Below are 12,838 nucleotides of genomic sequence, written 5' to 3' on the forward strand. Positions count from 1 at the left end.
TTTGGATGTGGGCCTTCCTGACTCTAGATCCCGTGTTCTATACACTGAACCAGGTAACACTCTTAAACGTTATTTTCAAGCTGAGTCAAGGTTGAAGTATGTAACAAATGATAATAGGCTTAGAATGGAAGGGACCTTGGAAGTCTTACCATCCAACTATTTTCCTTTGAGGAAACCAAAGTCTGCAGAGGCCACGATACTTACTTCACATCATACTGATAGAAAACAGCCGAGGCAGAATTTGAAATCACAATCTGGGACTACAAGTCCAGGGTTCTATTTGCTATTCAACCCAGCTGAAAAGGTAATATAGTGCAGTGGATCAAAAGTTGGTCCGGGTTTTAATCTTTGCCTCTGATCCATACTAACTATATTACCTCCTCAGTGTGATATAGATTATCCCAAGAAGTTTTATGGACAAAATGCTCATCTGCATTAAAGCAGAGAATTTCCATACTGAGTTTCTCGCATCAGTGAAATCACATGTGTAAACTTAAAAAAAAATTAAAATATGTAGAGCATTTTGTGCACATTATTTCATTTGATTCTCATAACTCTTATGGCATAATTATGCGAATATTATGACAACCCATTTTTACAGATGAAAAAACTGAGGCCCAGAGAGCACAAGAGACTTGAGCAAGAGAGGCAAGCATCAGTAGAAATTAACAGATTTTTTTCCTTTCTCTTTTATTCCTAGGTCAGCAGTATTTTCACTTGGTTGTGGAACAAAGTCACGTTCATTGATCTTTTTGGTATGGAAAATCAGCCGTCATAAACTAAGAAGCCTCAGAAAATAGACTCTCTGCTATGCTGTAGGTTTGCGGGGGGTTTTTTGTACATTTGGGGAAAAGGTAAAAGGGGACTGAACTTCCAATTGAGGCAAGATCTAACTTTAGGGAAAAATACTACTAATAATTTTCCAAGCATTGGATAAAAGCCTATATGGATGAATATCTTCATCTTGATTGGCGATAGGGAGGAGAGGGATAGGGGAAGTCTGAAAGGCTATTAAAACATCACTTGAAGGGATTTTATTTTGGGCTTAAGATCTGTGAGGGTCATTAACCTATTGCTTCTTTTGCCCAAGTTCTTAATAGAGGAGCAGAAAGGGTTTTTTCTTAGGGGATTTCTGTATGAGAGATCTGTTCATTTTAGTTTTCCATGTCAGAGATCAATAATCATACTGCATTTCCATCTCCATGAGAACTGTTATCATCTGAGAAGGAGGGACTGTGCAAGGGAGACAACCAGGACCCAATTCAGATTGATATTTTATTGACCTTTTCTATCTGGGATAAAGTTGGCTCAGAAAAAAAAAACAAAAAACTATTCTGTTCTCTTGGAAATTTTATAAAAATTTAATCAGACATCAGTAGCAGCGAGAACAAATTTAAGTGGTCTGTTAATGAAACTTGTAGATTTTATTTTATGGCCGTTTCTAGTTGGGGTGGGGGGAGGGGTGGCAAATCAACATAGAAGAGTAGAAGAGAATAGCAATTATTATTGTGCTTTCTTGTAGTCCATCAGTCTGATATCCCTAGTCACTGATTCAATACGTCTTGCATTTATCTTTATCCTTGGCTATAGTTGTTACTAAGAATGTTTCCTCTGGGCTAGACCAACACCATAGATTCTACATCAAGAGTTTTGTGTGTGTGTGTGTGTGTGTGTGTGTGTGTTATGGACGCTGTTAGCAGTTTGGTGAAGCCTGTGAACCCAATTTTTAGAATCATTTCTTCAAATGCATTAAATAAAAGAGATAACAAAGGAAACCAATTATATGGAAACACATATAAATATAAAAAGTTAATGGATAGCAATTTAAGAAGTGCTGAGATACATCCTTGGTGGGGCTGTGTGTGTGTGTTTGGTGGAGGGGCTTGAGGGTTCAATCTTGCTGTAGACTCTCCAGGTATGGAAAGTCCTTTCTGGAGATCTGTAAAGATCATAGATTCAGAACTGGAAGGAAGCTTTGAGGATACTTCCTTTATTTTTGCAGAGTTGGACGCTAAGACCCATTGAGTTTTCAGTGACTTGTCATATAGCTAGGAAGTATCTGAGGCACGATATAGATGCTAGGTCCAGGGCTCTATCTACTGTGCTATGTGTTTAGGTTCAGGAAATTCCCAACTAAAAAGTGAGCTGAAAGTTTTTTCTAAGTCTGATGCTTGAAACTTGGAGAGCAGTTTATTATAGAAACTGTTCTAAATAGTAGTTTGGCTCCTGGGGTATTGTTAGAATCCTATTTGACCCAAGTTGTGGCTGAAATGCACTTTCCATGGAAAATATCAGCACACAATAGTGTTACAATATTAATAAGCAGAAAAACAATAGAAGTGAAAGTGACATAAGTTAATATTTATTTTATTATTTATTATTATTCACTTCATTGGTAAATAGTTAAGGAAAATGTTTTGTTTTGTTTTTAGAATTGGAGGAGAAATATTCTCTGGGCACTTTTTTTGGGGGGGGGCAGGCAATGAGGGTTAAGTGACTTACCCAGGGTCACACAGCTAGTAAGTGTCAAGTGTCTGAGGCCGGATTTGAACTCAGGTCCTCCGGAATCCAGGGCCGGTGCTTTAACCACTGCACCATCTAGCTGCCCCAATCTCTGGGCATTTTTTATTTTTATTTTTCATTCAGGTCTCCCCTATCTTGCCCAGGCTAGAATTGTTGTTGCCTCTCAGCTCTCTGTGATCACTCCGCTTTTGTGTCAGATTTGATGCACATACCTCCTGCATCTCCAGAACTCCTGAATTTAAAGCTATCTACCAGCCTCTGCTTCTCTCATAGCAGGGATTACAGATGTGCACCACCATGCTTGATCCTCTGGATACTTTGAAAGAGTCCATTGTTTTCTTTTTGGACTAGACCATTACCATTTTGTTCTCTGCGTTGCAATACAATTTCTTTCTTTTGCAATCCTCTGGATTTTATTTCATCCCTTGAAAAACATGATTCTGAGAAGGCTCCAAAGGTTTCACCCAGTTGCCAATGGGTCCCCAACATGAAAATAGTCAGGGGCTCCAGTAGAATTCCATGATGCCTCTTTTAAAGATTATTAACACTGTTTATTAATTCCAATACTATTTCAAAACTTGTGTGATTCTCAGACTTATTAATCATGATTCAAGCTGATTTGGGGCTCAGAGATGGGATAAAGCTCAGAGGATTGCCTGGAAAGTGCCTTCGAGATTATTTATTCCCTAAGGATGTGTTGGAGCCAGCTGTAATCAGCAGTTGATTATTAAATTTTCATTGTGAGTGTTTTGGCTTGATGTATTGTTTGAGTGCAGATGTAACAAAGTGATGTAAAAAATGTTAATAATGCAGATTTAAAAAAATTTTTTTGGAGGCAGTTGGGGTTAAGTGACTTGTATAGGGTCACACAGCTGGTAAGTGTTTGAGGTTTGATTGAAACTCAGGCCCTCCTGACTCCAGGGATGGTGCTCTATCCACTGTGCCACTTAGCTTTCCTGTAGATTAAATTTAAAAGTGTGTCATGAGAAGAGGGCAGCTAGGTAGCACAGTGGATAAAGCACAGGCCTTGGATTCAGAAGGACCTGAGTTCAAATCCGGCCTCAGACACTTGACACTTACTAGCTGTGTGACCCTGGGAAAATCACTTAACCTTCATTGCTCCACAAAAAAAACAACAACAAACAAACCCCAAACCAAAACAAAAACCCCCAAAAGAAAAGTGTGTCATGAGCACAATTTTTTTGAGAGCTGGTTGTTATATGTTTACCAGCACACCCTTCCTTTGTTCAAACTTTTCATTTTATAGATGAGAAAACAGACCTGGAAAAGTTAAGTTACTTGCCCGAGGTCACATAGTCTTAAGTGGAAAAGCTGTGATTTGAACCTAACTCTTCTGACCCCAGATCCAATATATGTTCCACATTTTCTGAGGTGAACAAGAGTTGAAATAAGAAGAAAAGGAGGAAAAGTATCAAGGATGATAAGGATGTATTGTGATAATGAGTTTTCTGATATGAATGAGTGAAACACATGTTGTTGTTCAGTTGTTTCAGACTCCTTGTGACTCCATTTGGGGTTTTGTTGGCAAAGATACTGTATGGTTTGCTATTTACTTTCCAGCTCATTTTACAGATGAAGAAACTGAGGCAATCAAGGTTAAGTGACTTGCCCAGGGTCACACAACTAGGAAGTGTCTGAGGCCAGATTTAAAATCAGGGAGATGAGTCTTCCTGACTTTGGGCCCTGTACTCTATCCACTGTGATATCTAACTGCCCTTGAATGAGAAATATCCTGAATACTAAATTGTTGAGGAGGCCTTTGGATTACGCAGAATTAATTCTACACAGTAGATGTTTTGATCAATGTTCCTTTAATTGAACTGGTTCTGGGGGGAAACAATGAATGTGCACAACTTTGTGAGGGAGAGAAAAGATAGTTGTGGGGAAAAAAATCTGTGGGCTAATCCATCAATGGTTAGACAGTGGTTTGGCCAGTAGAACGAATGTCCATGGGGTTCACACTGAGGGCCAGCTAGTGTCTAACCTGTATTGGCAGTGGTAGGAATCCCGTTCCAAGCTGAAACCCAACCTAGAGACATTTCCTTTATCTCCATTAAGACAGAAAGACCCTATCTTTCATCCCTTTGCTATAGTATTATCCTTTTATTCTATGCCTACATGGTAAAAGATGAAATGCTAATTTTGGTTTTATTTTAGCACCCTGCCAATGGTCAATTCCTGCTGACATCTCAGGGATCTGAAAAATAAAGAGACTTTAAAGAAACTTAGCCGATATTAGTGCCTTCCCTTTAAGAGGATCTCTAATGTATTCTGGCTATATTTTGTTTGCACATAGCTGTTCACATGTTGGAATATAAGCCCTTTGAGGGTGGGGGCTTATTTTTTTTTAACTTTCTTTGTATACCATCATACGTGGCACACAATAGGTAGTTAGGAAATTATTTTTGGTTGCTTATTATTGACCAGTGGTTCAGAGGTAGGAAACATGGTTCAAATCGTGAGGGAAAATAAGGTAAATGTTACCTGATTTTCAGATAGGCGGCTATTCCAAACACCAGCAATACCACTGCAATCACTGTCACGGTAATGGCTACGATGCTTCCTGCAAAGAAGGAAAAGGATGGAAGGGGAGAAAAAGACAAGGAGTTAAATGCTTTGGGAAAGTACATGACTCTGAACTTTGCCCAATCTCATCATTTTTTCTAGAGAAGGCTCAAGCCAACCAGGTCATATCTGCCATACTGTCTGATGCATCAAGTACAAGACCATAGTGAAGTATGGGTGCATGTTCCCAGTAATCAAGTTCTTCCAAAAGTTGAATGAGGGGTAGTATATGGGCCATGTGCTATGATTCACTGGCTGCCCCCATGCCTGGAATCTTTTGCCTCCTCATTTCCATCTCTTGGCTTTCCCCTAGGTTCTAGCTCAAATCTTACCTTACTAGCCTCTCTTAATTCTAGTGCCTCTTCACAGTTGTTTGTATATGGTTAAGAGAAATGATTATTGGTAACCAGTGATTTGGGGAGATCCAGAATTCTTTCCTTTTTCTTCCTTCCTTCCTTCCTTCCTTCCTTCCTTCCTTCCTTCCTTCCTTCCTTCCTTCCTTCCTTCCTTCCTTCCTTCCTTCCTTCCTTCCTTCCTTCCTTCCTTCCTTCCTTCCTTCCTTCCTTCCTTCTCTCTCTCTCTCTCTCTCTCTCTCTCTCTCTCTCTCTCTCTCTCTCTCTCTCTTTCTTTCTTTTTCTTCTTTTTTTTTGGTGAGGCCATTGGGGTTAAGCGACTTGCCCAGGGTCATACAGCTAGTAAGTGTCAAGTGTCTGAGGCCGGGTTTGAACTCAGGTCCTCCTGAATCCAGGGCTAGTGCTCTATCCACTGCACCACCTAGCTGCCCCCCTTTTTCTAAAGTGCTCATTTCAAAAGCTTGGTCTTTTAAGGTGGAATTAGGTTTCTCCTTAGTCTTGGTCAGAACCCACTCAACCTTCTCTACACAGATTTCGGTGGGAATAAATTCTTTGGATACATTGCCCAAGGTTGGGCAATTTAGAAGTAAATGACATAATCAAAGTTCATTAGAATAGGTCCAGCCCCTCATTGTAATACTCATTTTCTCACTGATTATTAACTAATCAGAGTTGATTGCCATCCTCTGGAACACCCACTTTTCTTTTTTCTTTTTCTTTTTTTGCAGGGCAATGAGGGTTAAGTGACTTGCCCAGGGTCACACAGCTAGTAAGCGTCAAGTGTCTGAGGCCAGCTTTGAACTCAGGTACTCCTGAATCTAGGGCCAGTGCTTTATCCATTGTACCACCTAGCTACCCCTGGAACACCCACTTTTCCAAGGGCATATAAAGCCTGAATCTGCCACCATGATGGTCTTTGGCATTCAAGAGTGCTACTCACCTTTTTTTTTGGTTAATAACATGTCTAATTATTAAAATGATTCAATTACCCATAAACTATTTCTCTCAAACCTTTTAAACATGGTTGTTTGCATGTTGTCTCTCTCATTGGACTGTGAAGTGAGCTCCTTCTTGAGGGCAGAGACTGTCTATTTATTTGTTTGTTTGTTTATTTGGCCTTTCTTTGCATCCTGAGCACCTAGGACAGCTGCTGGCACAAAGTAGGCAGGCACTTAATGCATACTTGTTTACTAACTGATGATGACTGTCTTCCCTGGCCATTAATTAAATATTAGTGATGAAATCAAGCTGTGTGTATGGTCTGGCCCTGGGAGATTAGGAATTGGGAGTACCAGCTCATGTTTCTAATTGTGGCATTGCCCATGTAATTTTGGATTTGTCATTTAAAGTCTCTGGGTGCCAGTATGGCAGAAACTGGGCATAGACCAATATCTTCTGCCATTTACCAAGATGAGGTCAAAATGGATACATGACCTAGATATAGAGACATATTACAAGAAAATTAGAACATGGATCATATTATTTATCAGACTTATGGATAGGTGAACAATTTATGAATAAGCAAGAGAGAGGGAACAAAAATATTAAATTGATAATTGTGATTGCACTAAATTAAAAAGGGGTTTTTGTAAATAAAACAAATGTAGTCAAGATCAGAAGGAAATCAGAAAATTGGGGAAACATTTTTATAGACAGTTTCTCAGATAAAGGTCTCATATCTCAAATATGTAAAGAACTTTGTCAAATTTATAAGACCATGAGTCATTCCCTGGAAGGGCAAGGTAAGAAAAAAAGGGAAAAATTGACACAATAACTTTATTATATATTTAAATGGAATAGTAAGTTGTACATGATAGATTTATAGTTTTATGTGCAATCTTTTTTATGTACTACGGTATGGAAATGCTTGTTTTCTCCCATAAACTAAAAATAAAATAAATTAAAAATTTAAAAAGAAAGAATATTTATAAAAACATTCCTATTTCAATAGTTTTTCAAAGTTGTATTTCCTCAAGCTATATCATGGGTCTGTCACTATGTAATTTGTGAAAACGAGTGAATGCTTTCCTTGAGTTTTGTAACATAATATATTAAAACTTATTTTGTATTTTAAAAAATCTCTGGGTACCTCATTATCTTCATGCATAGACCTTAGTTTGTACTATGACTTGCATATAAAGCAGCTCCAGTGGAAGAGAGGTGGTCTAATGCCTAGCAAAGTGGTTGGTGCATAGTAGGGGTTTAATGAATGCCTATTGATTGATTAGTTACTTATTACGTATGGCTAAAATAATATAACTATTTATCTTAAAAACTATAAACAAATCAGAACTCTCACATCTAGCTGAGTGGGATCTCCATCAAAGGATAGGTAGATAAAACATTTATTAATCACTTTCTATGTGTCAGACATGGCACTAAGTGTTAGAAATACAAATACACATAAGCAAGGCAGTCCTTGACCTCAAGAGTCAGGACATTTGGGAGACCACATAGAGAGAGAATGGAAAGGCAGTGGTGGTAGTGGATTTGAACTCAGGTCTTCCTGACCCCAGGCTGGGTGTTCTATGGCTGGGTGGTCTATCTACTGCGCCCCCTAGCTGAAGGAGAAAACTAAAAAATGCCCAAACTTAGGTGGCAGGAACTTAATAGAATGTCTTTAACATCTTCTTCTTTTTTTTTTTTTTTTGTGGGGCAATGGGAGTTAAGTGACTTGCCCAGGGTCACACAGCTAGTAAGTGTCAAGTGTCTGAGGTCAGATTTGAACTCAGGTCCTCCTAAATCCAGGGCCTGTGCTTTATCTACTGCGCCACCTAGCTGCCCTTAACATTTACTTCTAAACTCACATTTTGTTTCTAGGGGCTCACACACACACACACACACACACACACACACACACACACACACACACGTGCAATCCTCTCTGATTTCTGGTTAAGCATAATTATAAAATAAAATGATCAGAAATGTTCCTGAGGACTCAGCACAAGGATGATTATTTCTTTAGCCTCAGAGGACTATGTCCCTCATTTTAAACCTCTGGCCCTATTTTGAAATGCTGCTTTCTGCTTTGGGGGCAAGGGGAGAAGTCTCCAAAAACAACTGAGAGTTCACTGGTTGAAAAGATGCAGTGCAGTTTTCTAGGTACTTAATGCTTCCTAATGGTTCTTTTCAAGTGCCCTGGAATTTTCATAAGGACAGGAAAGAATGCCTGTAACTTGGAGGGGAGGGAAAGAGGTGACTTAGAGCATGTTGAGGTTCACTGATTACTACTTAGTAATGTAGTTGGGGGGGGGTTTGTTTTGTTTTATTTTGTTTTGGATTTTTTTGGTGGGGCAATGAGGGTTAAATGACTTGCCCAGGGTCACACAGCTAGTAAATGTCAAGTGTCTGAGGCTAGATTTGAACTCAGGTCCTCCTGAATCCAGGACCGGTGTTTTATCCACTGCACCACCTAGCTGCCCTCAAGAAACATAAATAAAAGCAGGAGAAAGGTAAATAAGTACAACTTATCAAGATGCAGTAACTAAGTAATAAAATAAATTATCTCATGTTTATAGGTTATTTAAGAGAAAGATTGTTTTATGGGATAAAAGAAGAAAGAAGGGCCACCAAGGGATAAAAAAGAAAAAAAAAATTAAAGATTTAAGGGGAACTTAAAAAAAATATCCTGGACTTCCCCTAGTTTATTTTGTAATCTCTTTGGTGTATGTGTGGGGGGAGGGGAGTCGGATGTAGTTGGGAAGAGTATAATTAAATGAACGTTAAAGTTACAACATTCATGACTAAGGTTGAAATTAGCAGGTACATCTCACTAGCAAAACATTATGAAAACTTCTAGATTTTTTTTTTTTTGAAAGGGGAGTGGATCAGGGTGGATGTGAGACATGGAAATGAAAGGCTAAATTTGCCACTTGTTTCTACTCCTTAAAAAAATGGAGAACATTTATCTCAAAGCACCAGGTAAAGGCTCTGTGAAAAAAAAAATTGTTCTTAAAACAATGATTCAGGGGCAGCTAGGTGGCTCAGTGGATAAAGCACCAGACCTGGATTCAGGAGGACCTGAGTTCAAATTCGACTTCAGACACTTAACTAGCTGTGTGACCCTGGGCAAGTCACTTAACCCTCATTGCCCCATAAAAAAACAAACAAATAATAATTAAAAATAAAACAAAAAACAATGATTCTTTTCCACCAGGAGATAATCTTTGGAAAACCTCATTTGGAAGGAAGATTTTTACATGGATTTTACTTTAATATTTACCTTTCCATCTCTCTCTCTCTCTCTCTCTCTCTCTCTCTCTCTCTCCCCAAGAGTATAAGAAGCAGGAAGAAAGTTAATATTTGCAGGAGTCTGGTGATGGACCATCCATCGTGGGAGTGACTATGGGAAGGCTAGATGTATGCCTTGCATATCTTCCTTGCAATGGCTGATCTCTTAGGAGCACTCTACAATGGATAGACTTTCTGTAGGAAGGAGCTTTCTACCAACAAGGATCAAAATCATTCCTTAGACCCTCTAAGAGCATGTACTGAATGCTGTGGAACCAACAGAAACATACCTTTGTGCAATGGCTGAAGCAATTCTGAGTAAAAATCAAAATGAAAGTAATTTCTCCTCAAGCTTTGTTCAAAATAAAATGGAAAGTCCCTCCTTGCTTTTATTTTTAAAAGGTGGAAGTGGGCGGAGGAACAAAGAGGAAAGGAGTTAGAGGGGCAGGAGAAAAGGCATGTTAGCCTAAGAACAAGGAAAAGAACATGTTATTTGACCTTTTTTTTCATGAAGTGGTTTAGCTCTTCAGGCAGCTATTGTAGATGCTTCTCCCAGAGACCTGTATATTGTAGACCAGGAGTGTCAAAAACAAGGCCCATGGAGCCAACAACACTACTGTTGTCTAAACTAGATTAAAATGTAATTGGGGAATTTTTAGCAAAAAAAAAAATGCAATAAAATATAGATAATGTTTTGGTTTTCAAAATTAAAATGTACCCCGCAGGGATCCTTATGTATAGTTTAGTGGCCCCCATTTCTACTTGAGTTTGACACTACGATTGTAAACTACCTTGTGATTTATGCAGTAAATCCAACTAAAATTGAGGAAGAATTGAGATGTTTCTATATCACTTACAAATTGTGGTGCCTGGTAAGTCCCTACTTCTACTCTCCCCACAGCTTCCCGAAAGTGTAAGTTGTCCCCATCAGATTAATAGTTTATTTTCTTTTCTCTATTTTTAACTAATATTTTGTGTCAAAGATTTGTAGCAGAAAGAAAAAAGGTCTTTAAATTGAACCCCCTCCTTTTGTTGATGAGGGAATGGAGTTCAAGAGAGGCAAAGGAAGTTGCCTGAGGTCACATAGTTAATGTCTGATGCAGGATTCATACCAAAAGGTGAAAGGCTCTCACATCAGCAAATATACAACCACTCTACTTCTGAACTGTGCTGAACTAGGCAAAGTTAAATGTATGTACATTATAACTTGGATTATACTTCTCATATGCTTTTCATGAATTATTTTGTATTATGGTTACTGGTGTGAAAAACATTAGGGCATAGTGAATAGAAGACCAGCCTTGGTGTCAGGAAGATGTGGGTTCAATTCTTGCCTCTGACATATATAACCTGTGTCACTATGAATAAGTCTCATAACCACTTAGTGCCCTGAGACAACTTTCTGAGGCTATATATTACAGAAGAGTTGCCAATCCTCAATTAGGCATGGGGTTTCCACACGGGGAGTTCTCTATATGGATAAAATCACAGGTTGGAACCTTATCCTTTCTTCAAAACAAATAGTTATTTGTGTAATGGGCTGTCCCTTTTCTATATGACCATTTGATTTACTGAAAAGGACAGGGAAAATGGCATAAGTATGAGAAACACAGAAAAGCTGTTTGAGAGAAAACATAGACAGGTCTGAGAAAACCTGAGGAAAATTAGCCAGCCAGATATCCATGCTTGAAGTGAGACACAGATAATTCTGGGAGGATCTGAGAAAAAACAGTCTCTTGGAGGTCAACATATTTACTGATGGTAAGATGGCTGTGGTACATTGAGATAAATGTGTGTTGACTATCTGAAAGAAATGCAAATTTGGACCTTCTCAATCCAAGATGGCAGTGGGTAGCTACCCCTGAAGAGACCCTGATTTGAGGCATAAGAAGCATGAGAAGCCAGCTTAAGAGCCAAACTATTACAATTAAGAAGGCAAAACACAGAATCCAGAGGAACTGAGAAGAAAAATGGAGAAGGAAGAAGATAATTAACTGTTAACTTCAAACTGAACTCAATTCACTAAAGAGAAACAGTCTTGATTGCTTGCGGTCTCAGGGAGAGGGTAAGGGAGGGAGGAAGGGATGAAATTTGGAACTCAAAACTTTTGAAAAATGTAAAATATTGTTTTAGCCTGTAATTGGGGAACACTAAACTGTTAAAAAAAATAAAAAGAAAAGAAAAGAAAAAGGCTTGGCAGTTGTACTGGGGAGTGGATCTGATTGGAAGAAAAGCACTGTAGCTTGAGAGAGTGGACTGGAGGAAAGGAGACTTTTCTGTGACTGTTACCAATGATCCCTTAAGTGCCAAATCTTAATATTTTAGCTATCATCCTTCTCAATATTTCTACTGCATTTGATATCATTGACTCCCCTTCTCCTCTTGTATATTCTTCTATCTGGGTTTTCATGATGTTGTTGTTTGTCCTTCATTCTTTTTTTTGTGTGTGTGAGGCAGTTGGGGTTAAGTGACTTGCCCAGAGTCATACAGCTAGTAAGTGTTAAGTGTCTGAGGCCGGATTTGAACTCAGGTCCTCCTGACTTCAGGGCCGGTGCTCTATCCACTGTGCCACCTAGCTGCTCCTGTCCTTCATTCTTGAAGAGGACCTTGATATCTGGAGGTGATGCCATGACTTGCAGTGAATTGGATTTAAATGAGGGAGGGCTGTGCAAAGTCACCAGCCTCACTCTCTCCTTCAGACCCATCTGGGTCCAGTGGCAAGCTATACATCAGGACGACTGGAAACAGCTCTGAATGTTGAAGGCAAATGGGGTTAAGTGACTTGCCCAGGGTCACACAGCTAGTAAGTGTCTGAGGCTGGGTTTGAACTCAGGTCCTCCTGACTCCAAGGCCAGTGCTCTATCCACTGTGCCACCTAGTTGACATTACTCTATCCTGGTTCTACTACTTGTCTAGACACTCTCTTTAGTCTTTTTTGATGCTCATTTAGATCACACATGCATATATACATAGACACATGACACAATCTGGTCACTTTCCTTGTCTTTGTTCTCTTGAATACCGTATCTACCTCTCCTAAAAGCTCATATGGGGCTGTGATATTAGGGTCTATGTACAATGGTTCCATTTTCCTTGATGGAGAAAAGTTTCTCTCTCCCATCCATTTCCTATTTTGTCAGAAT

At 39.1% G+C, this 12,838-nt stretch overlaps 1 protein-coding gene across 1 annotated transcript in view; it reads right to left on the reverse strand.

Annotated features, from left to right (window-relative positions):
- Positions 1–12,838, reverse strand: part of PARM1 (prostate androgen-regulated mucin-like protein 1) — a 131,723-nt gene that overhangs the window by 13,574 nt on the left and 105,311 nt on the right. Inside the window, exon 3 of the mRNA XM_043970652.1 lies at positions 5,029–5,107. Coding sequence (XP_043826587.1) covers positions 5,029–5,107 — 79 coding nt within the window. The remainder of the gene's footprint in view (positions 1–5,028; positions 5,108–12,838) is intronic.

This window comes from Dromiciops gliroides, chromosome 6 (assembly GCF_019393635.1).
Source record: "Dromiciops gliroides isolate mDroGli1 chromosome 6, mDroGli1.pri, whole genome shotgun sequence".
Lineage (NCBI taxonomy): Eukaryota > Metazoa > Chordata > Mammalia > Microbiotheria > Microbiotheriidae > Dromiciops > Dromiciops gliroides.